At 35.5% G+C, this 26753-nt stretch overlaps 1 protein-coding gene across 1 annotated transcript in view; it reads left to right on the forward strand.

The window, feature by feature from the left end:
- Positions 1-23724, forward strand: part of LOC116226556 (cadherin-9) — a 92015-nt gene extending 68291 nt beyond the window's left edge. The window contains exons 4-12 of the mRNA XM_031589456.2: positions 526-645; positions 2863-3030; positions 6812-6999; positions 8254-8507; positions 9071-9207; positions 9658-9779; positions 19879-19996; positions 20094-20345; positions 23190-23724. Coding sequence (XP_031445316.2) covers positions 526-645; positions 2863-3030; positions 6812-6999; positions 8254-8507; positions 9071-9207; positions 9658-9779; positions 19879-19996; positions 20094-20345; positions 23190-23677 — 1847 coding nt within the window. The 3' untranslated portion in view covers positions 23678-23724. The remainder of the gene's footprint in view (positions 1-525; positions 646-2862; positions 3031-6811; positions 7000-8253; positions 8508-9070; positions 9208-9657; positions 9780-19878; positions 19997-20093; positions 20346-23189) is intronic.
- Positions 23725-26753: the final 3029 nt, after the last annotated feature.

Genomic DNA, 26753 nt, shown 5'->3' on the forward strand with positions numbered 1-26753 from the left:
GTTTTTGCAAAACGTAACTAATTTTTACAAAATCATTTTAAAAATTAGATTGAGACAGAATATTTTTTTAAGTTTGACTTCAGATATTTTGAGGTTGTCTTCTAAACAGAAAATCAAGTTAGTGTATTTTTTAAGCCAAACTTGAAAGTCATAATAGTATTTTTCACATAGTAGATACCTAGTTTTTAAGTGTACAGTCTCTACTGAGGCCGTGTACACCAAAAGACTACCTTAAAAACTATTTCATTTCAAGAAAAAAAATAGTGCTTTCATGTTTTTGGCATGTGCCATTCCCTGTAAATTTCTTATGTTTATTTGAATCATGGAGTTTAAGTGATACTGATTTTAGTTTTAGTCACAGGGAAGGTATGACTTATTTTACTTTTTGCCTGAGGATGATAATACTGGATTTATCTATCAGATGTTGACTTTTTACTGAATCCAGTACTGAAAATACTATATATGATTTCTAAGAAATGTGTGCCTTCTTAGAATTCTTTAATTCCTTGTTTGGTGCCCATTTAGGTACATCTGTTATTCAAGTGACAGCCACAGATGCTGATGATGCCAACTACGGAAATAGTGCCAAAGTGGTGTACAGTATTCTTCAGGGACAGCCATATTTCTCAGTGGATCCAGAAACAGGTTAGCAACTCACATGGTTCTGGTTTTTGAAATGACAGAGAGTAGATACAGGGATGAAGATATTTTTCACTTTTATTTGAATATTGCATGATACAACTTGACATAAAGCAGATAATCTTTTTACAAGTTGTAATCCATGAAAGTATAATTTTCTGTTAAAATAACATTGTTTTGGAAGAATAATTTCATTGTTTGATAAGAACACGGCTTATGGAAGACAATTGTTAACTCTAAGGTCAATTGTTTAGAGTGTAGATTATTGAAAGGGGCCCAAAAATTCATGTTTTTAAAGTTTATTTTACACCAGTTTCTGGGATTTCATCTGGATCATCTTTAAGTGTATGTATATATATAAATATGTGCATATGTAGATATACATATGCATATGCACACATGGAAAATTTCAGACCATGAGATAAAAATGTATCTCCAGAGGTAAATAAACTATATGTAAAAGTTTGTGACAGATTCTTGTTAAATTACAATTTTATGACAAAAAGTTATTTGAAGCTATACTCTGACTCCAGCAGAATTGAAGTAAGAACCATTAGTACATTACTTAGGGCCTTAAAGCATGAAGAGAAATCCTTTTCACTGTTATGTAGGAAATGGTCAAGCACAAGGAAGAAAGACTCATGTGAACTTTGGTTAATAACTTTGGTTATTAACAAAGAACAATCTTTATTATTATTATTATTATTATTATTTAATTTCAAGAAGAATACTAATACAGTACTGGGTTTCAAAGGCATTCACTCTTCCCTGTACTTTTACCATGGGCCACAAAATTGTGGCCCCATAAAACATCAAAATAACAAACAAAAAACAACTGAAATAAAAAAGAAACAGTTCATATTAACACACATAAAACTTTGCATGCATTGCACTGCCGTGTATCTGCATATTATCAAATTCATTCTGGTATAAGTTACCAAAATTTAAGTGAAATTTTTTCCAGAGTCCATGAAGTTCCTAGTCTAATGGGCATACTCAGATTATGGCTAATCTACTTTTGAAACAATTACTTATTGCAATTCACTAAGGCCATTATATCTACAGGATAATAAGGGAGAATTACTCTTAATGTGGAATGAAGTTTGTTTCTTATTCTCCACATCTTCTTAAATATACCACACAGAAGCAAGGGAAAAGGACAATGATAGTTCATTAACCAAGGTGTTGAAGAAGTAGAAAGTTTGGGGAATATCTGAGAGCTCATCTTTGATTTGGGGATTGCCTTTATTTTTATCCATTTTTCTTTTAAATGTTACACTCATTAACATGCTGAGATATGGTAGTCAGAACCCAGTAACTCTGAATCAGATATAAATGCCATAACTACTACACTAGAGAATTTGTTTTTTTTGTTTTTTTTTTTTTTGTTTTTTTTTTTTTGTTTTTTTTTTTGTCTTGTTTCACTATCTTTTTGGGAGGGAGAACTCTGTAGATTTAAAAAACAAACAAACAAAATACATTTAATGATAATGAGTGCCTTCCTCTGAAAAAGAAAAGGTAGGTATTTGAATCCCCCAAGGGAAAAAATAAACTGTACTTAAATTCTTCCACTTCACCAGAGAAAATAATCATCACTTCAGTCCTGCAAAACCTCCATATTTTAAATAACAAAACAAAACAAAACAAGCAAACAAACAAACAAACAAACAAAACACCACCCAGCAACTCTGCTTATATTCTAAAATATGCACATATCTACTTTAATGGAAAGACTCTTTGCTCTCTGGATCTCAAGAGGATTTATTTGATCTTTCTTCAGGGTAGGAGATTTTTATTTTTATTTTATCACCTGAGTTTTTTGTGTGCTATGTAAAAATGTTTTCCAGCATTAGCTTTATAGTCTTTTCCAATTCTTCATTAGCTATAGTCCTGGTTGACTATCATCACCCCCACTGGTCTTTAAAATCTATGGATCTATAAAAGTTTGATATAATGAAACCAGGACGTGAGTTCATCATTATGCTATAATATCAAACCCTCTACAGGGATGGCAATTTCATATTGCATTAAAATAATAGTTGTGGATGGCTGGAAAAAGTTTATTAGTTCAGCAAATATAATTTTGCCATTGAAAGAAATACTAATTTAGAATATTAGAAACAATGAATAATATGTTATATTTCTTTTATTTCTATACATTTGAAAAATCTGAGGTTGAAGTGTGCCTTCTACTCTGTCTCTCTTTTTTCTCTTTTCTCTAAGGCATAATCAAAACTGCTCTACCGGACATGAGCAGAGAAAACAGGGAACAGTATCAAGTGGTCATCCAGGCCAAAGACATGGGAGGCCAGATGGGAGGACTATCAGGGACCACCACGGTTAACATCACACTGACTGATGTCAATGACAATCCACCTCGATTTCCTCAGAGTACGGAGCACTAAGAGTTCTGTTGCTTTCCAATGAAATTCTCTAAATCAGTTGCTTCACTGTCACGTTCTACGATCTTTTTTCTTTCCCTTTATTATTATTATTATTATTATTATTTTAATATAATTACCGACCCACTGTTGTGTCTGTTTTTTTGTTGCAAAAAAGGCAAAGTGAATCTTTTTTTTTTTTTTTTTTTTTTTTTTTAATGTCCAAATACTTTCTGCAACTATAAGCTTACTTCACCTTCTTACTCTGGTCACGGGAACGTTAGCTGTAACAACAGACTTGGATAACTGCAGGGTTTTCAGAATCTTTTCTGAAATTTAATAACAAAATATAGGATTGAGTTTATATGCCCTTAACGTTTAGCCAAGTAGTTCACCAAATTTTCTTATATACCACCTTGCACAGGCAGAGTTGGTCATGAGATATGCTTTGCTGGAAGTCTAAGCATTTGCTTCAGGTACTTGTAACCTGTACTTAATTCCTGATAAAGATTGCTTTGTATAATCTAGTCTGTATTTGACACACAACTGAGGTTTTCAAAAATATCTCTGTAATAAATTTGACAAACAATATTAAAATGCACAATATAGAAAGCTTCATGAAATACTACTGATCCTTTCATCCTAGGGTACTGGTTTAAATCCAGTTCCTTGTTGTTACAATCAGTGTCTACTAACTGCTTGACAGGCTACAGATATAATAAATTTACAGCCTCAGTTCAGTGTCTGCTGGAAGAATGTTCATGTTGTAAAATTTGAATTGCTTGTTGGCACTGATTAGAGACCTGACTGCCTCTCTTTACAAATTCACCAAAGAATGAACAAACAAGGCTGAACTCTCTCCCATACTTACAGTAACTTGAAAGGTACTTCAGCGCTGTGGCAATAAGTACACTCAAAACAGTATAAGCGTGTCAGCCTAGAGAAGATTCTTTAAAATGTTAGGAAACTCAGAGTGGGAGAAAGGATTCTTGAAGCTTACTTCTATTCTTCCTACTCGGTTGTGTTTTAAAAAAAAGAGGGGAGAGAACGTACTGTGGGTCTTATAAAGAAAGATAATTTGAATTCACAATCAGTACAGTTTTCAAACAATTTTTCTGCTTGATTTTAGGAGAGAATACTTTTTTATAGCATGATACAGCCTACAGTACTTTGGCAAAAAGGAATTCCTGAACCTAAATTAGAGTGCAGTGCAGCCCATTCTAAGCTTTGTTGCTGAATAAAATTAAATAAAATTAAACTAAACAAAATTATATAAAACAATAAAATGAAGGATGAACAGAACCATAAAATGATGTTAGTTTCTCAGTCTCCTCAGCCTTCATTCCTTAACAATGCTCTCGAAAGATTAGCTGAAGCCAGAAGTCCACAGAAGTTCTGGTAATTATGATTAGCTTTGGTTCTGGTACATAACTGTAAAGAAATTCACACAATTTGATGCTTCATACAATATGCCATGTAGCTTTCTACATAGAATATCACTGAACAACATAGATTGACCATACATGAATTGCTATGGGATGTCTTCAGGGAAGTAACTTTCATTTTCTTGATGACCTTTCCTTTCTATTTTCTTTCTACTCAACAGGGTGATTTTCAAAATTTCTAGGGAAACCAGATATATAGAAACATCTGAAGATTTTAATTTATTCTAAGATAAATAAGAACATACCTTCAAATTAATACATGATTCTGGAGGTTTTCTCCTTCCAAAGTCAATTATTTTGCATTTTCTTTTATGTGAGGCAAGAATAAGTACAAATGTGACCCAAAGCAGAGGGTCAAAAGCAAGTAGACACAACAGGAGTTAATGTGGTGTTGCTGAAAAACTGAAGACTGATTTATTAAAGTAGATAAAAGAATAAAATTGGCAGAGAGCATTGTGAAGTACTGGATGTTTGCAATAGGAAGAAACATTTTATGTTTTGTTCTATTTCCTGAAATGTTCAGTGTCCTTCACACTTGAAAAACATAGGCAAATTTAAATGCTGAATTTATATATATATATGTATATATATGACACACTAATGAAAATCTTACATATCCTGAATTCAATAGTACTCTAAATCAAACTAGTCATCTCACATCCCAAAATTATGTAGCACTTAGGCAGCACCACAAAAATGAATGTTTTCAGGTGCAAAAACAATTAAAGGAGTTATTTATTCTGGAAGAAGCCATAAGTGGAATGATTAAACCTGTTCTTACAGTATTCTCAGCTCACCTGACAATTGCTTGAATTTGAGTAAGCCTTCAAACTTATGGTTAGCTGCCAAGAGTCTTAACTTTCTTCACATTTTCAGCTTTCTTTAAGGGAATAACATTTATTCTAGTCTGTGTGGATTGCAGTCAAAGAGTCTATTGCTGAGCTTTCACTTAAATAGCAATTTTGTAACAATAAATAAGATTTAGCATGGAGCATTAGTTTCCATGTTGTTACACATCTATATAAATATGAGGGATTTCCAGAGACAATGTTTTGTCCTCTGTACATTTCAAGGTAAAGACTCCCTCAGCACTCAGATGTCTACTATGGCCCTTTTGCATAAAATAAAACATTAGGACTCCGCAAGGTCTTAAATGAAAGCAAAGCATGTGTAAATACAGGAAACAGCCAATAGGCTAGTTAAAAGAAATATACTTGTCTGTACTGTACTTCAGGTTAATACAATTTTTAGACCCTTCAAACAATATTTTTGCATTTTGCCCAATATTAATTTGTCAGATCAAGAATTTTAAGCTATTTTTTCCAGTATCATTATTTTGCACAGTAATTTCATGTTTATTTACATTAGAAAATAGCTCAAAAAAACTCAGATTCTGGAAATTTGCATGGAAAATGCTATGTGTATATATATATATGTATATATGTCAAATATTCTCTAGCAAATAACAGAAAATATTGATTTAGAAATGCTTATGCCTTGCCAATGGTGAAGAATCTTCATTACCTAGTTCTCACTGGTCAAGAAAAGCATCTGATTAATTTTTTTTTATGCTATAGCATGTCTTAATAGTAAGATTTTTATGGTGAATGTTGTCAGAAAATACATGCAGATTCACATTTCATATACATAGGAAAGATTAAAATGTCTGTGTAATCAGAATTCTTTCTAGCAAAACCTGATTATAAAAACATTAAATGACACCAACCACCAAAAGAGAACAAAATGTATGTGCAGAGTAAATTAAAGAAAATCTAAAAGTATCAGCATTTTAATTAACTATAGCAATTAACATGAACATGTATCCAAATTCTCTTTACCGTGACTCTTTATTATGTATTACCAATAATGGATAAATGAATTGTTTTAGATGGAACACCTGAAATTAGTATAAGTTTCAAAATATCAAAAGAGGAAACATATAGCCTATTCTGTCTTAGTCTCCTGCTTTGCTACAGCTCTTCTGCCTTAAGGAAACAAAACAAAATCTGCTACTTACAAATATATCTGGCAACATTTCTGGAGAACTGGGGAAGAAGAATAGTTAATGAATCAGCATTAGAATCACTGCCATATTATTGAGCTTCTCTGTTCCAGTATTAAAAACTTTAAAAACACTATACTAAATGGCTTTGAAGAATCATTTGAAATTTTTGTGACAGTTTGTCAATCAACTCCAAGCCCTGTTTTGTATAAGTAAAAGTTTAATATAATGACTAATGGTGTTTTTTTTGTGTAATTTTAAGAAAATTGTGGTGAAATTGAAGGTGTTTATTATTCAGAAGAATAAAGATTCTTAAAATAAAAAGGTTGATTTTGCTCTTCCAGGCACCTACCAGTTCAGCTCTCCTGAATCTGCACCACCTGGGACTCCTCTTGGCAGAATTAAAGCCAATGACCCTGATCTAGGTGAAAATGCAGAGATTGAGTATAGTATTTCCAATGGGGATGGATCAGATGTGTTTGATATCGTCACTGACAAGGATACACAGGAAGGGATTATAACTGTCAAAAAGGTTTATTTTTTCTCCTTCTCTTTTATATGTACTTAGCTCTCCAGGTGTTGTGGTTATTTTTCCAGGGTAAGGGAGGGTAGATCTCACAAGGGGTCAAAGCTGCCAAGGAGTTGTTCTATTAGTTTTGTTCTTCTCTTTCTTCAGCAGATATCTGTTATTTTCAAATCTCGAGGGAAATTTACTGGCATGTCACTTCACATAAAGCAATATTTCAGTGGCAGCTGTCTGCTCAATATATGTAATCTCACACAGTACTTTCAAATTAGGGCTGTGTGAACCTGGAGGGGTTCAGTTTGCCATGGGGTTTGTCAGCTGAATAGTGCAGTAGTACTCACAAAGGTTGGAGGCTCACCTGCAGTTTGATGATCTTACATCTATAGCCTGTTACTCTGTAATCTGTTTGAAAATCCAGTACACCCAGAACCTTAAATCTGTTTTGGTTTAAGTCCAGCCTTGGTGAAACTTAAGTTCTTAGATATTATGTCAAGTGAGGTCTTAAGAGCAGCGAGATTGATAGGAATTTAATTCAAATTGCCATCTCTGACAGATAGGTTTGGTACTTTTTATGGTTCAGACTGTTGAAGTATGAACACTGTTTTTAGTTCTGTTCTTAAGTGATCAGTAACAGTAAATTGCTATATGTATATGTAATACAAATATACTTATATGGAAACTGTGTGTTCATTTGTGTGTGCATGTGTGCACATATCTATGTATATATATGTATACATACAAATATACAGATAGGCAGGAAATCAGATCTCACATTTTTCCTTTTCACTGTGGAATTTGGAGGGTAGGAATAAGTTGTATCAGGGTTGCTCCTGATGCAGAATAAGCAAGAGTAGGTGATAATATGGGAGGAGACAGGAGAGTGGAAATAGGGCAGAGGACTTAAAGAGTTGGGATAAGTGTTTTTGTTCCATAAAGACGAGAAAAATAAAGACATTTGCACCTCCTACTTGTGGAAGGAGTACATCTTGCCTATTTCTTTCTTTCTATTTTTATACAGATAAATCCTCTGGGGCTTCTACTAAACTGAACAAGTAGTAGGTAAAGGGATCATAGTTGTCTTGCTGCCCTATATAATTCCCATTTTTTCTTAGAAAATGCTATCTTCCCCAAGATGCATTACAATTTTGAATTTTTTTTTTCTCTGAAAAATGCTTAAACATTCAATTCATCATTGTAAAGCTGACTCACATTTCTTGTAAAATGACGCAATTTTCTTTAATAATATTATTTGTTCCCTAGCAGCTGGATTTTGAAAAGAAGATATTGTACACCTTAAGAGTGGAAGCAACGAACACTCATCTGGATCCTCGTTTTCTTCAGCTGGGGCCATTCAAAGACACAGCTCTGGTCAAAATTTCTGTAGAAGACATAGATGAACCTCCAGTGTTCAGCAGATCCTCATATTTAATAGAAGTAGATGAAGATGCCAAGGAAGGAAGCATTATTGGGCAGGTTGTAGCCCAAGATCCAGATATTACAAAAAATACAATAAAGTAAGTCATTAAACATTGTTAAATTCTTTAAATATTGGTTAAATCTCACGCAAAGCATGATGAGACTGCAATAGAACAGTGATGCAGTTACGTAATTAAGCTCATAGGAGACACTGAAAAACATTCAACAGAGAAACATCTATGGGAACTTGTGATGGAAAGCAGTTATAAAATGATAACTACATCTGAAATGTATGTCCTTTGATGGCTGAATTCTCCATGAATTACACTGCAAAAATATTATCTAAGAAGAACACTCATTTTTAGTTGTACTTCATCATTCACTTTGCAAGTTCAAACATAATTTTGAATAACAATCTAATAAACAGTCCACATAATTAATTTGCTCTTAATTCCACGCACTTAGTCTTAAAAAAGACATTTATCTGTATTTGTAACACACTGCATTCCTGTGGCAGTTACAGAAAAGCTTAGGACTACCTGTTTAGAAAACATTCTTGATTAACTACAGTTAAACTCACAAAATGTTTATAGGTGGCTGTAAACTAAACTGGAGACTGTATCAAGAAAAAATGAAGCTCAGTTGTAACATATCTTAACAGATATTCTGTGGATCGACACACTGACCTGGATAGAATATTCAACATCTATTCAGAAAATGGATCCTTATTCATCTCAAAGCCACTTGACCGGGAAGAGACTCCCTGGCACAACATCACTGTCATAGCAACTGAAATCAGTAAGTTGGAGTAATCAGCCTAAGAAGCATATTGGATCTGAGAAAGACTGGAATGCTACAGTATTTATGATGTAGGCTTGCCCTTCCTCAAATACTATCAATACACAGAGTATCTTTATATGTGCATCTACTTAAGGATTATCTTTGTCCATTTGTGGAAAGATAATTTGGAATTCTCAGACTGAACAAAACTTGGTTTCCTGAGAACTCCCTGAAAATCATTTACTGTAGAAGCAATGTATGTCAGCCAACCAATAGCAGGCATCAGAGGGAAATTTTCTAATTTTTAGAAAGATTGTTACCTTTTCCACATACAGCACTCCTTCACTGTAAGACCAAATATTGCCTCCATTTTCAATAAATGTAGTGCATGAGTGCATTTTCACAAATTTTGTGTTGCACAAAACTTTGCATTGTACATACTACATTGTAATTATGTTCTTGTTCCAGATAATCCTAAACAAAGTAGCCAGATACCTGTCTTCATCCGCATTTTAGACATAAACGATCACGCACCAGAATTTGCCAAATACTATGAAACATTTGTCTGCGAAAATGCAAAAGCAGGACAGGTAAGTGAATATTTATGTTATTTTAGAATTTTAGTGAAACTATTAAGGAATATCATAATAGAGAATTCATAATGTCTATGTTCAACAACTGCAAATCAAACCACCAACCTCTTTATTCCATGCCTACTACAGTAGCTACACTTGTTTACAAAAAGATTTTAAGAGATAAAGATGGAGGATTTTACTTTTATATAATATTACATAATATAAAGAAATATTTATTTAGGGTGTTTTTCCATCCTTAACATCAGAAAATATTTTTTGAATCTACTTATGCATAATGCTACAAAAATCTTTGTACTCTCTCATAACTCCATTTCCTTTGGGAAGTTTTTCAAAGCCTTAGTTGACATAGCCACACCTTCAAGTACATAAACACAGGAAAATGTTTTACTGTGCTCCAGTAAAGGAGATGTAGAATAAAAAAAATATTTTAAATAAAAAATGCATAAGTACATGAATAAATAAAGCTAATGTAACTGTTTTCTTTGCAAGTTTTATTAAATTCTGAATTGAGCTGAATGTGAGCAAAACTCATGTACATCCCTTTTAAAATTATTTGATAAATTTTGCAATTATCTAAAAAGATGATAAAATTTATGAAAGAAAATTAGAAATAATTTCTATTTATGATAATATCTGTCAGCTTTTCTGTTTTAAATCTTGTGAAGGAAGATAACGTTTTGCTATTTTTTAATTCTGAAAGTACTTACCAAGTTCATACCAAATAACTGGATACAGCATCAGATTATATACCCTGAAATTGTCGCTCTAGTGTGTGCTTAAGTCCACGTTTGAATACTGACTTAATTCCTCTCTCATCTTTGAGAGGAAGAAAAGACTTGAGATCATTATTTTCCCTAAAGGAAATTTGAGTTTTTTTCTGCTTGCAGTAGAGAGTCTAGGGCAGATCTTTCTTTCTGTCTTTTGAGCATACTAACTACATACAAAAACTCAAAGACTTTATAGGACTGAGCAGTATGGATATGCATCAGAAAATATATTATTTTTAACTTTGTTCTCTGTCCAGAGTTATTCATATTTACTAAGACCATGATGAATGCACTGAAAATAGTGTAAATGGTACTTGGGATTGACCTAGAACGTTGGGTTTTACAGAACACTAGAAAGGGCAAGAATATGCAGTTTATCAGATGCAAAGCAAATGGTGTTTTACAACAGGTTTAAGAGATGAAAACAAGGATATATATATAATGGAAAAAGACAAAAATAGAAAAGAGAGAGAAAAAGGTGTGTAAATTGAAATAATCTGCATTCAGTCTACTAACCTGTTAATGTTGCACCTACTGGAACTTAGTTAAATGGGTTATTAAATACAGAGGATAGTCTGAGTGAAATCGATTGGCTTCAGAGAGGTACTTGATCATAATTTTAACTCTTTTTCAAGAAAGTTCATTGTATTTGCCCCCTCCCTGGAAGCATTCAAGGCACAATTGAGTGGGCTTTGAGCAACCTGGTCTACCGTGAGGTGTCCCTGCCTATAATAGAGAGGTTGGAAATAGCTGATCTTAAAAGTCCCTTCCAACCCAAACCATTCTATGATTCTATGATTTTGTTTTTGATACAATGATATACATAGATAAATATGCATATCAAAGGCAGTGGTGAATTTAATTAAAACAGTGGAGGAAATTAAAATATCAGAAAAATGAACAAGGTACATCTTTCAAAACAACTGAAGCTTATGATCAGAACATACTGTCATAGCCGACAACATTAATTGTCATATAAGTGTATAGTTCAAAACTTATAGAATGAGAAAAGCCTTTCTCTCAACTTCTGATTATTGAACCCTCATATCCTCATATTTTTGTTATCTGATCTACAATCTCTCTTTTTTTTTTTTTTTTTTCTAGATTGAATACATTCAGATAATTCTAGTCATTGATTTGAATGGCTGGCATATAACCTAAATTCTGTCTGTGCAACAAAATCTCTTTGCACAAGATGAAATTAAGACAAAGAAATCTTAAAATCTTAGTATGATGGCTGATAGCAAAGTAGGTCATATACTTTAATTAAATAACACAAAGAAATCTTTAGAGCTTAGTAGTTACTATTTCAATGAAATTAATCATGTGGAATATTATCAGTTAGCAAACTCTGGTTTTGTCATATATGTGAACCAAATTCAATCCAATCAAAACTCTTGCCAGTTTTCTTTCACCAAATAGTCTAGAGTACTTGATGAATTACCCAATAACATATAAAATTGCATTTACTTTTCTGGTGAATTTAGTGCCTTTCTAAAAATAACCATGAGAAAATGAGAAGGCCTGTTAATTATGTATTTTATTGTTTAGATCTTCCATCCATCTACTGTATCAATTTAATTCCAGGTATTATATTCCTTAATTGGAAAAATCTGCAAATTCTAGAAAGAGAGTATGCATAAAATGTAGATGCAGAAGAATGAGAGACCTAGACCTTCCTTCTATTTTTTAATAGTGTCCTCATTCAGGCATCTGAATTTACACCTGAACGTTTACCTGTACTTGAAACTGTTTCAGAAAATAAATAAACTTTAATACAGGAGAATACTTCTACTTTGGGACCTAAAAATAACAGTGAATATAGAGATGCAAACTGGAATGTTTAGGCTATAGATGCTAAATTCCAGATAGCTCGTGTTTAGCAGCCCCCAGTAAGTATAATGAATATGCATTCAATTAGTACTACACTTTATTTTAAATATCACCTAAAAATATTTTCTTATTAGAATCATTATTGCTTCTTCACACATCACAGCAGTGCTTTGACATCTGGTGCCCATAACAGAAGAGAGAGACTGAGAAGATAAATATATTTAGTTAATATCTAAGAGATTATTATTTTTTTTAATTGTGCCCATCTATTAATCACCATACGCTCTAAATCTCAGTTGCATAGTGAAGCAGTCAGAATGATCAAATATTGTTCTCTACTGTCTAGTGACATTACTCATTCTCTACATCAGCAGATAATAGAGGCTCTGTTTGTTGTCTTACAGAGTGTCTCCTCCTCCTCTGCCACTGTTTTGTCTCCAGATAACAGTGGTATGATTAGGAAGAAATATTGTCATTAGAGATGCATAAACAATAGCATTCATATGGCTGGAATAGATCTGTCATCTTGCAAGTCCCACTGCCTAATGCACAAGCTATAGAGGAGTATGATGCAGTCTTCCCCTTGCAGAATTTAAAAATTTCTAATCCTCTGATGGTGTGCTGGAGCCCCAGGGGCTGCTGTAGGGAAGGCTCTGGTACAAGTTCTCTCATGCCCTTGTCACAGGAATTAATTGTGTCTTTGTAGCTGGATTAGAGGATGAATCCTCTCCATGGAAACAAGGAAGATTTACTTGAAAAGGAGGTTGAATAAACTGAGCAAGTTAGTGACAACAATTCAGTTAATTTCAACATCTACCAATAATATTTAAGAAAACTACCTGGGTTGCTTTTTTGCATTGATGCTATATTCTTTTCTGCCATTCAGGGGCTCTCAAGCATCAGAACAGGGAAAGAATTTGTTTTCTCTCTTGGAAAGCTGGCAGATTTTTCATTTCATTACTGTCCATATACTCCTTCCTTTATAAGATGGAGAAGACAGATAACACATTTTTAATGTGGTTGTTGCTAATTATCAGTCACAACTAGTTGTATGTTGTCCCTCTCTTCTCCAAGTAGAAACCTATTGATTTTGTGAGAGATCCAAATTCCCTATTTGTCTTACTTTTAAAATAAGAATAGGAGTTTAATTAAAATCTTTCCAACTTCTGTAAAGAATTCAGCCCTTCTTTAAAACTGTCAGCATATGGTTGGCCCTGAGCCAAGGAGTAAAAATTGTTTTGCTTTAGCAAACATGAAACTTCATTAAGTGGTGGGTTTTTTAGAATATTTCTGAAGACATAATGCACTAGGATCAAAAGTCTATTCAATCTTACTCACACGTCTGAACACGTCTGTAGTGATGCACGTGCTAGAACATTACCTGAACACACAAGATTGCACAAGCACTACATTGACAAACTAGGCATCTACTTAGGATTTCACTGATTTTGAAATAATTATTTTGGGGGTATTTGATAATTCTTTTGGCGGTATACCTTTCCATTATTCATACTTCAGGTGGGCAGTGATGATATTACTCAGAGAAGCCTACAAACTATGAAAAGAGATTTCAGGGGGTTAGGCATTTAGTTCAAGGTACGGGAGTGCAAGTGATCTTTTGTTCTATACCTTCAGGGGCAGTGAAGGACATAAGGTGGGCTTGGGAAGCACAAGTAAAGAATAATTGGCTCAGAGGCTGGTGTCGAGGCAGAAACTTTGGGTTCTTTGATCATGTTGCAGTTTACTCAGCCCCTGGCTTGTTGTCCGTGCATGGAACCCACCTATCTCAAAGGGGGAAATAAATCCTAATACAGGAGATAGCAGGGCTTTAAACTAGCTACGATGAGGGAAGGGGACAGAACAGGGCTCACCAGAGACGAGACTAAGGGAAAAACGCTTGAGTTGGGAATGAGTCTGATGACTCAGCTGAAGTGCATCTACATCAATGCACGCAGCATGGAAAACAAGCAGGAGGAACTGGAAGCGATTTTGTAGCAGGCTGTGACCTTGTTGCTGTTACTGAAACATGGTGGGACCACTCCCATGACTGGAGTGCTGTGATGGATGGCTACAAGCTCTTCAGAAGGGATAGACGAGGAAAGAAGGGTGGTGGTGTGGCCCTTTATATTAAAGAGTGTTTTGATGTTGAAGAGCTTGAGATTGGGAATGACAAAATTGAATGTGTATGGATAAAGATCAGAGGGAAGGCCTGTAGGTGTGACATCTTGGTGGGGGACTGCCTAATCAGGATGAAGAGAAGGACATAGCATTCTATGAGCAGCTTGTGGAAGTTGTGCAATCACCAACACTTGTTCTCATGGAAGACTTCAACTTCCCTGATATATGTTGGAAATACAATACAGCGCAGAGGAAGCAGTCCAAGAGATTTCTAGAGTGTGTGGAAGATAGCTTCCTTATGAAGCTGGTACGAGAGCCTACCAGGGGTGGTGCCCTGCTAGACCTGATCTTCACTAACAGAGAAGGACTGGTGGGAGATGTGAAGGCTGGGGACTGTCTTGGGCAGAGCAACCATGAAACTGTGGAATTCTCTATTCTTGGAGGTGTCAGAAGGGTGACTATCAAAATTACTATCTTGAACTTCAAGAGGGAGGACTTTGACTGTTCAGAATGCTTGTTGCAGGGGTCCCTTGGGAGGCGCTCCTTAAGGGTAAAGGGGCCCAGGAAGCCTGGATCCTCCTCAAGATGGAAATCTTAGAGGCACAAAAATAGACTGTTCCTGAATGCCGTAAGGCGAGCCATAGGGGAAGAAGACTGGTGTGGACGAGCTGGGAACTACTGTTGAGACTCTGAAAGAAAAAGAGAGTCTATGTCCTCTGGAAGAAGAGGCAGGCTACCTGAGGAGATTGCAAGGAAGTTGCTAAGGTATGCAGGAAGGAAGTTAGGAAGGCAAAAGTCCAACCTGAACTCAGATTGCCCACTGCAGTAAAAGAGAATAACAAATCCTTTTACAAATATATCAATGATAGGAGGAGAAGCAAGGAGAAGTTCCATCCTTTACTTGATGCAGAGGGGAACGTACCCCTGAGGATAAGGAGAAGGCTGAGGTCCTCAACACCTTCTTTACATCTGCCTTTAATAGGCAGATCAGTTATCCTCAGGGCACTTTATGCCCTGATCTGGAAGCCTGGGATGCTACGCAGAATACATCCCCAGTGATTTAGATGGAGACACTTAGAGAGCTCCTCCTCCATCTGGACTGTCACAAGTCCATTGGAATGGACGGGCTCCACCCTAGGGTGCTGAAGGAGGTGGGGGAGGTGATTGCTCCACTCTCCGCCATCTACCAGTGCTCCTGGTTATCTGGAGAGGTTCCAAAGGATTGGAGGCTTGCCGATGTGACTCCCATCTACAAGAAGGGCCATAAGGAGGATCTGGGGAACTACATGCCTGTCAACCTGACCTCGGTACTGGGGAAAGTAATGGAGCAAATCATCTTGGGTGAGATCACATGGCATGTGTGTGGTGTCTAGAGGATCAGGCCCAGCCAGCATGGGTTCATGAAAAGCAGGTCATACTTGACCAACCTCATCTCCTTCTATGACTGTGTGACCAGAATGGTAGATGAGGGAAAGGCAAAAGGCTGTTGATGTAGTCTACCTAGATTTCAGCAAAGTCTTCGATGCAGTCTCTCACATTATTCTGCTGGGGAAACTGGCTACCGGTGGCCTGGGCAGGTATACCCTTCTTTGGGTAAGAAACTGGCTAGAAGGCCGTGCCCAACGGGTAGTAGTTAATGGAGTTAAATCCAGCTGGCAATCTATTACAACTGGTGTCCCCCAGAGGTCGGTACTGGGGTCCATCTTGTTCAATATTTTTATTGATAACCTAGATGAGGGGATTGAGTGTGCCCTCAGTATGTTTGCAGATGGCATCAAGTTGGGAGATAGCGTTGATCTGCCTAAGGGTAGGGACACCTTCAGAGGGATCTAGATAAAGTGGATCGCTGAGCTGAGGTGAACAGTATGAGGTTCAACAAGACCAAATGCTGGGTCCTGCACTTTGGCTACAATAGCCCCATGCAATACTATAGGCTTGGGGCTGAGTGGCTGGATGACTGTGAAGAGGAAAGGAACCTGAGGTGTTGGCTATTCTAACCAAACCCTTGTCATATTTAAAAAATAGATTCCAGTGGGAAATGGGCCCAAATATTTTAGAAAGATTCTCTGGTCTCACTGTGAAAAGAATTCTCCAATATATTCTCCCAGTAAGAATATTTCATCATTCACAACTCATCTTACCTTGTCGAGTTAGTAGAACCATTTTGTCCCACATATAAAAGAGAAATTATTTATTAGTGTCGAAGTTTGTATCTGTATTCGCTCAAAGGAAATACAAAAATGTTCTTTTCTTTAAGTGCAGAGAAGTGCACACAACACTGACGTTAAAATAGTGGCAATAATGCTGTATTTCCAAATTAGGCCCATTCTCCTGGAAACAATGGAAGAAAAGAATGCTTCTTTTCTCCTCTAACCCTGATAAGCTTGACTCATTTGAGTAAAAGGGAATTTCCTGAAGTAAGGCTTCCCTCATAAATCTTACAATGTTGAAGATCTTTCTATGAGGTCTTGGAGAAAAGTAGTCATAACTCAATGTCAATAATTGCCCTAAAATGGAAGAAGAATATATTTTCATCATAAAATTGCAAAATATAAACAAATCAGTACTATTTCTTTTTTTAAATAACTGATTTAATGCACAACAAAAATAGGCTCATATTTTTCATTTCTGCAGTGATTTTCACTAACATCCATCTATTTTATTTACAGTTGTATTGCAAACAAACAAACAAACAAAAAAACCTTAATGAGATTACATTTCTAATTTCCTTTCACCTTCTTTATTTGAAAAAAATCACCTGCATTCATTCTTTTTCATTGTTCTATTCTCAAATCTTTCCTGATGGAAAAACAGCTGGTTCTCGATTTATGCAGCCAATAGTTCGAGCAGATGAAAAGATTTTTTCTGCTGTTGTTGTTGTTATTGTTTTCTCCTTCAGCTTTATCCTCAACAATAAGTTTTCAATGTAATTAGGTTTCTCTATGCCTGGCATAATTGTCCTCCTCCATGTCATTTGCACATGAAGGGAATGAAATCCAGATCCTATAAACATCCCACTGATTACATCTCAAAACCTCCAAGATACTCAACAGTAATTTCTGGTAGCTATTATATCAGGATTTTTTTTTTATCCTTGAGTTTTTTATCAAGTAATTGCACAAATATTACCACATATTTTAATTCTCACTCATCTCTAGCACTTTTATGTGTGTGTTTTCAAACTTATAAAAATTTGAGGGAAAAAATATTTTCATTTTCATATTCTACATCTGTCAAAAGTGTGTTTTGTTATAATAATACTCCACTTTCACTTAAAGCAAAGCAGTGTCTTCATCTTACTCTCTCTGTGGCCGCTCTCAGAAGCATATAGTGACAGGAAGAAGAGGAACAGACTGTACGCTGGAAACAGTGACACAATCAGAGACACAGGCAGGATACTATGTCATAAACAGAAGTTTGTTTAATCTTGAGAAATTGATTAAAAAACAAACAAACTAACTAAAACACCTAAAGTGAGGTGCAATGATCATCAAATGCTCTAGAAGTGAAGAGGCCTTAGTATGTAGTCATTATTTTAATCATGCTTAAATAAACTGCATAATCCTACCTTCAGCCTACTGTTTTCCTCTTGTACAGTGCTGATATTTGCACATTTCCTTTCAAGTCCATTTCTGATGACAGGATACCAGCAACATAGAAATAAAATAGTAATTATAAAAAATCTCTTCTAATTATTTTAGGAGATCCTAGAAAGTGAATTAGCCAAACTCAGACCTTCTCTATTGTTTTTGCTGTTATTGTTTGTTTTGTTTTTTTGTTATATAACAGTTGAATATTATTACGTGTAATTAAAGTATCCCAAGGTTTATCAGAAAAATAAGTGAATACTCATTGTGTAGAGTACTCATTGTTTCTGGTTTCTGAATATTACAGCCCTGTAATTGTGTTCATCCAGTAGAGTTTCATCCTGAGAAATGCTAATACTCACCCAAATTTCATTACGCTCAACTCTCAATCAAGGTGATGTTTGTAGCAGCCTGCAAGAAAAAAAGCTGCTCCTTACTTTATTGCCACAAAGCTTAAAAATCATATCAGTGTTACTTGTCAATTACTGTATTTCTTGAAGGGCTCATGCTGTACTCTTCCTGGAAATATCAGAAAAACAAGGCATGAAGTAAGCCTTTGATAACAAATGGCTTTGATGTCTGCAGAATTTCAGGACACCCTATGCACTGGAAACTCTTGAAAACCTCAAATCAGGCATTGGCTCCCTCACAGCTTTAAAAGAAACAAGTCAGACTGCTGAGCTCCTTCTGCCTCTAAGTTTAGGTGCTACAGGAAAGCAGCTATACTGAGTTGTAGCATCCTCGGAAGAAGCTTACTCTCATTCTCACACCAACAAGCTTTGTCATCTTCAGACAACATCTTCTAAACTCAAACACACCCTTGAAATCCAAGGTGGAGTATGGGCCATTCTCCAGCACGGTATCCACTACTGAAAAGTGCAAGGGGCATAGCAATCACTTGAACGGCTTGTTGCATTACTACTGCTCACACAGCTCACACACAATACTAACTGCTGCAAGTCATAGCTCATGGATGTTCTCAGGTAGCTTCTACTTCTGTAGTTCTGCAGCTGTATTCCTTAGCCTCCAGTAGCAGCTAGATAGAGAGGGAAAAAAAAAAAAAAAGAAAAGAAAAAAAAAAAGACAAATTGCTAGTGTGCACGTGTCTATATATAATCAGGTTCAAATAATTGCACTTATTTTTATGCAACAGGAAAACCTGTGCAACATGGAATCACTGTTGAGGCCCTTCTTTTTCAATCTTTTCTGCTCTGATGCTGTGCTTGGGCTGTTTCCACTGCCCCCAGAAGGCTTGAGTGCCCTTGTTTACAGCTGTAAAGCTTCACAGCCAGAGATTTCAATTTAGGAAAGAGTAAAGTATCTCCCCCTATTACCTCAGGAGAGCTGAGCGTCCTGCCAGTGCAGTACTACAATTTATCACCAGGCGCAGATGAGGTGGACTGGGAATTAGACCCACTTAACAATTGGTTTACGCACTGCTCTGTGTCATTGCTATATGAGGCCACAGGAGGTTTATGTCTTATTTAGAAGGGCAATTGTTTCTGTACCACTGCAAGATACTGAGTACAAATCAAAGCAGATGGCAGTCTCACAGTGAAGACTTGTCCTTTTTTCATTCTCTGTTATATGTTTAAACAACAAAGCAACAATTTGTTTATTGGAACCTCTCTTGTGCTTATGTGGGAAACATTTGGCTTAGGACATCAGTTTGTGCCTACTTACAGAGATTCATCAGATTTTCACTGGACATGAGAAGCAGAGAGTTTATTTAAAACAAACACAAACTCTTAAGAAAGAAAAAAGCATGAAATACTGTTTTCTTTATAGCTGATACAGACTGTGAGTGCAGTTGACAAAGATGAACCTCCTCGAGGACACAAATTTTTCTTTGAGTTGGTGCCAGAATTTGCTGTTCATCCAAACTTCTCCATTATAGACAACAAAGGTAACTGCTAATCAGCACCAGCTTCCCCATCACCCCCGCCCCAATAACATCCTGTATTCATCCTGTAACAAATATTTATTCTGCTTTTCCATTCTAGACAACACAGCAGGAATTATAACTAGAAGAAATGGATACAGCCGAAGTAAGACAAGTACCTATCACCTTCCAATCATAATATTTGACAATGACTACCCAGTTCAGAGCAGCACTGGCACCCTTACCATCCAAGTCTGTGCCTGTGACAGCCGAGGGAACATGCAGTCCTGCAACACAGAGGCCCTCCTCCTTCCTGCTGGCCTCAGCACAGGGGCACTGATTGCCATTCTCCTCTGCATCATCATCCTGCTGGGTATGTACCTGTGGGGTGACATATGATTGACAACAGAAGGACTGGTTGCTTCTAGACCCCTGATATTCTTCAACTCCTTATTCATATGACACTGCAGAGCAGTATTTCATATCTAATGCAATCTTTTATTCATTTGTAAGGAATCTTTTCTAAAATGGAAGAGGAGGTGGGAGGGGAAAAGGAGCAAATGTGTGCTGTTATTCTTCATTATAATTTGTAAGAATGAATAAAAATGAAACAATGAGACTATTGGTGTTATTTGGGGAAAAGAAATTTAAAAATCTAGGCTCAGTTTCAGATACTATGCACATCAGAGCAATATTTTACATTATAAACAGATTGTCATTTGAATCCAGGACTCTGAAAGTTGTCTTCCTGAAGATGAGTGATATGCTTCTCCATGATTAGAAAAATATCAATTATACCAGCTATTTAATCATGAATGATTTGTAATTTTTATAATCAGGAAATATTTAGCTCAAAAGCTCAAAAGAGAAATGTTCAATTGCTTGCAAATGATAGTGAGTACATCTCATTAAATAAAGTTTGAGCACAGAAGTTAGATGGGTAGCTGGACAGCAGCAGCATTTGAAAAAATAGGGAATATCTGAAGGAATTAGGATAAATGGTAGCTCATAACATGTCTTTAAGAGCACAGAAATTGTAACTTGTTAGTTTTGCTGGCCAAAAAAATGCCTCCTTAAGAGGTCCATTGTCTCTACTTTCCAGTCAATCTCTATGTTAGATCTCATCTGCTTCCCACCCATCTCAACCAACGCATATTACCAAGGGGGGGGGGGGAGGGGTGAGAAGTTAACAGGTGTAAAGTTATATAATTTTGTCAGTATTTGGATTGCTAGCAATATCAAGTGGATTTGGGCTTCCTCCAGTAAATGTTCGGATGACCACAGAGGCTGTTAGGACATAGAACTATATATTTGGGAACTGTATCTGGGAAGGGAGAGTGCTTGAGTTCTGATAAGCCAGTTATTCCTAATGTTCAGGTTTGAGCATCACTGCTTTCCTGATTTCAGTCTGATCCAAATTTACTTCCTCAGGACATTGTCCAAGCGCAGCCTGAGCAGCAGAACTTGCAGGGCACACCTCCCAGCAAGTAATCTCGATTCGAGCTCTGTCAGATCTGGCTCTCCAGCTTGCACAGTTCTTAAAACCATGTCTATGGGCTCTGTACCTTCAAAGCCCTCTCTCATGTGATAACACAGAGCATGAAATATATACCACAAAACACATACTCTCTCACTGAATACACCGCTCTGGTGGGCTGCAGTGTGTTAGTACAGGAACACTGAACTAAAAATAAAAATCAAGATCATCATTGCTCATTAGATCACAGCAACACCACATGAGACAGAACAGCCTCAGGGACCTGCAAAAGAAGCGTGACCAGATTGAATCTTGTGAATCCAGGGTCAGAGACCCTGTTTTACTTAACACTACAGACCTAGCTGAAGCTGATGTAGAATAAGGCTGGAATGCAGCTAAACAAAATTCTTAGCTTACAGCTGATGTAGTTCTTGTAACTTTATTTAAATATGTTCACCAAGAAGTGTGTTCAGACAGTAGTGTCATGACTGTGCCTATCATAGGAGAAGATTTAAGTACCCAGCTGTGATACACTTTTTCATAATAATTTTTTAGCATTCTGCCCTCACAGCTGCCCTCTTTTATATGAAGTTACTGAATTTATGAATAGACTACTCCTTGTCTAGTACTAGAAAAAAACTTGAAAAAGATTCTTCCTGTACACTCACAAAATCACAAACAGAACAGCCTTTACCTTTGCAGCACTGTACTATGACATGCAGAGGATCTTTGTTCCCCCCTCTGCCCTCAGTATGTCCATTCTTCTTATTCACCATCACTCAAGTCATTTACAGAAAAAAAACTTTGCTCCAAAGGCTTAATACACTGCTCTAATGCCTTTAAGTGTGGCTTGGCATCTGCTGTTATACCTCACTGACAGATGATTTTTTTGGCCTATTCCTATGTACTTCAGATACTGGAGCAAGGGTCAGATTTTTAAATGCATTTAAGTATTGAATTCCTACTGAAATCAATAGCATTTAACCAGCAGAATGTATTTACAAAGCTTGACTTTAGTTTCTCATCTACCTCTGTAGAGGCTCAGCTTAGTGCCAATTCTTACCTCTCTTATGAAGACTTCAACTAGTATTTCTTAAACTACCAGAATCATGCTTTAGATGAAATAGAAACAGAGATCAGCTTTCAATTCCTTCAGTCAACGAAGCAAAAAAAAACAAAACAAAAAACAAACAAACAAAAAAAAAACCACACAGTTTTGTCAATAATATTGATAGTTGAAGATTCTCAGGTTCTTATTTTTAGGAGAACTTGCAGATCCTGCTTTCAGTAGTGAATCATGCACTTAGGAATACCTAAATCACTAGCTTTCAAAAGAGACAATTGTTTTTGTTTAGGAGACTCAAATACTTTTGATAAAATTACCCTTAGTGACTGCCAGGAAGGCAGTACTTCACAAAAGTAAAGCTGAAGTCAAATGCTTTTGAGTTGATCTATTTTAAGACATTCTCCAGTTTTAAACTTCAGCTTAATAGTAACTTGTATATCTACATGGAATACATAATATTTTAACCATTGCTCCCATAGGTTTAAAAGAACATATATATTTGGCTGTTGCACAAGTGCTAATATTTTTACTTATTAATCTCAACTTCAGCTTTTGAACCTATCTCCCTACTAAAAATCCTTTGACATTTTGAGAACAACAGGTAATGAAAATATTTTCTCATATATTTCATTTCTAACTCTACATTTCTTCCTTTGTCTTTTTTTTCTTTTCAGTGTTAGTTGTCTTGTTTGCAGCCCTCAAGAGACAGAGGAAGAAAGAACCCTTGATCATCTCAAAGGATGATGTTCGAGACAACATTGTGACATACAATGATGAAGGGGGTGGAGAAGAAGACACCCAGGCTTTTGACATTGGCACATTGAGAAATCCAGAAGCAAGGGAGGAAAGTAAGATGAGAAGAGATGTCTTACCAGAAACTATATTTCAGATAAGACGGACTGCACCGCTTTGGGAAAACATTGATGTTCAAGATTTTATTCATCGAAGGCTAAAGGAAAACGATTCAGACCCAGCTGCCCCTCCTTATGATTCACTAGCAACGTATGCTTATGAAGGAAATGATTCCATAGCAAATTCACTCAGCAGCCTGGAATCACTCGCCACAGATGGCAACCAAGACTACGATTACCTCAGTGACTGGGGACCTCGGTTTAAAAAATTAGCAGATATGTATGGTGGAGAGGAAAGTGATAGAGACTGAGGAAGTAATCTGTGTTAGTGGAATTCATGTCTATGTTCCTAGATAAAGTGGCCTACCCTCTCTTACTTGTTTTTTTTGTTTTTGTTTTTGTTTTTTGTTGTTTTTTTTTTTTTTTACTAAAATTAGTTGCTGTCTTAGTAAGGGTTTGCTTAAGTCAACGTAAATTGTTATGAATGATTTAGATAAAAAAATCTATAATTCACCTTTTCTGCCTAGAAATTTCTGAAAAAAAAGGTTTTCGTTTACAATGAAAACACAACAAAAGGCTTTTTGTGCCTTTAATAATGAGGTGGAATTTTTTTGTTTTAATTACTTTGCTTTACCTTTCCTATTAGCTGGGACATTGTGAACCCACACTGTAAGATAGTATCTAAAGTATATTTAAATTATATTAATATTACTGCCATATTTATTGAGTTAAAGAATGTCTGTGTCCTGATTCATCATGATATTTTTATATATGTATATTTATATTTTTGTATTTTTATTAAATAAATTAGTATTTATAAAAACACTACTTATGCACATAATTTGTTAATCAAAAAAACCTGTTCAGTCTTTCTGAACAATATAAAAATGCGTATCGTGCAACACTTAATTTTCAGATGCATCTTCTTATAATGAATCAGTAGTTGAAATGTGCTGTGCAAGAACAATATGGAGAGTACTTTGTACTGGGAATGTAGCATAGAAAAAAGATAAATGATTTTGAAATTTTAATTATAAATAAATGCCATCTGCCTTGCAATGTGTATTACTATATGGCATAAGATTACTTTTTTTTTTTTTTTTTTTTTTTTTTTTTTGGTGTGTGTGTGTGTGTGTGAAACTCCTCTATACCCACACTTACCTTCGTTTGTGACCAGGTAACAAGAGACTGGATTTAATAGATACATGCCTGGGGATTTAGGAACCTTGAAGATTTATTTTGGTAGACATAAGAAAGGGGAATTAGACTGTATTCTAATATTATTTTGTGGTTTTAAGACAATTAGACTTCTTTTACTAATAGTGCCTTTCTAAATTAAAGCAAGACATGCAGTAGAAACAACATTCAACTTTGTTCATGTTGAATATTTTATTAAATATTTTAGTGTACTCTTCTTTCAAAGAACTATCTACATTTGCATGTATTTTAAAGTGTTAACAACTATTATCTAGTTGACATTTACATTTCTAATATGATTGCCTCACCTTTCATGCAATGCACATTTTTCTTTCCAACACAGGATAGGAGGAATTTACCTGAATCAGCTGTGATCTGACTGAGAGTTAAAAAGTTTTTGTTTGAAAATTGAAGCATTAAAAAAAACAAAGAAATTAACAATACAGGATGCGTACCATATATATTACTACAATTTTTAGTGAAAACTAAGTGCATCTGTTTGTCCAAAATAACATGTTTTTAACGTTTTCTCTAGATTATTATATTTCATAATCTAGATTTATATAAATTAGGTATTTTTAGATTTTATTTATTTATTTATTTATTTATTTTTCAGAAAAAAAACTGACTGGTGTATATTCCTGTGGAAAATGAACTGGAGCTAAGGCTTGGAAAATTCTGTGTTAATGTGGACTCTTCCCTACTCCCAGAGGGGTTTTGTTTCTTAAATTAGATTTTTTATTTAATTATTTATTTGATTTATTTATTCAAAAAAAAAAAAAAAAGGCACCTTCAAATTAATTCTGACAGAAAGCCCCCCAAAACATTTTAAGAATATAATTCTTGTTCATTATCATAATTTTTAATAATGAAAAATAGTTGTATTTTTTCAGAAACAAGTACCTTCTGTATTTAAAAGGATATTTACCATTTCCCAGATGCTCAAATTTTGATAAAAGAAAGGATCCCACTTAAAATTAACTGAAAACTAAGACAGTGGATCTAAAAACATTTCAATGTTTCTGTTTGTATATACTTTATTGAGTCCACATTAACTAATTTTACCTCTCATATACAAAAGATGATATAACGTGCTCTACAGAGGCACTCTTCTCTTACTAAAGAGCTAGTAGAGAGCTTACACACAAGGTCACTTCAGACAGGCATAGGAACACAGTCCTGCCTAATATTTTCTTTCGACTATGTTTCTCAAAAAATATCTTTTTACTGTTATTCAGTTTATCCCTGTAACACTTTCCCCTGCTAGTTCCAATAATACATCTCTGAACTTTGTTCTCAGAGGGAGGTCAAGGGGCCAGGGAGCTGCAGGCTAGCACCTAAACAGCTCACTTTGAGCTGCATGCCAAGTTTGCAACAATATATTGAATAATAATAATAAAAAAAAAATAGTGACAAAAAGTCAAAATAGCCTGCAGATGCTGTAGTAGCAAGACATCTACTTAAAGCTTGGTGGTATAAGAATGCATATTTCTTTTTTGTGACTTTTGGAGGTGAAAACCAGATTTTCAGAATGCATGTTCTAAACAGTGTTGTCAGTAAGCAGAGGAACTGCTGGGAGAAAATATTCAAACCAAACCAAACCATACCAGGACTGTAGGAAAAACTTCCTTGACACAAAGAAGTTGTTAACACAAACGTCAGTGACAAACACGATATACTGGACTAAGAGACAAGCTTTTAGCAATTTTGTAAGTTGTCATCAGAAATCTGAATATTAGACAATGATGTAGTGTTAGGAGAGATGAAAACGAGAATATGTCTTTCCTCAGGCAAGGCCACATACGGACAAGGTAAATGTCAGTGGAGTTGAATAAAGCTTTTAGATTCTAAGAGCTGGAATAGAGTGCATCAAACGTTGTCAGTGTGATTTGAGAGAGGCTACCAGTGAAAGCAGAGTGAAGGAAACGGAGTGCAGGGCATTAATCTTCATTACATGTATGCATTTAATTTAAGTTATATTTTCCATATAGAAATTATCTAATTTGTATGTTGTTACTATTCGTCTCCCCCCCCCTTCCCTGCCCAAAAGAAGGGAGAGGAAGAAGCATTGCAAAAGTCTCCTCACGAAAGTCTCTGATGCAGGCATGTACTTGATGTCAGTATATCATGTCACCTCTGCAGTACTTTGGGAAGAGCACAAACTCCAGGAAATCATAAAAGAAAAAAAAA

Source organism: Phasianus colchicus, chromosome 3 (genome assembly GCF_987193195.1).
Source record: "Phasianus colchicus chromosome 3, bPhaCol1.hap1.1, whole genome shotgun sequence".
Classification (NCBI taxonomy): domain Eukaryota; kingdom Metazoa; phylum Chordata; class Aves; order Galliformes; family Phasianidae; genus Phasianus; species Phasianus colchicus.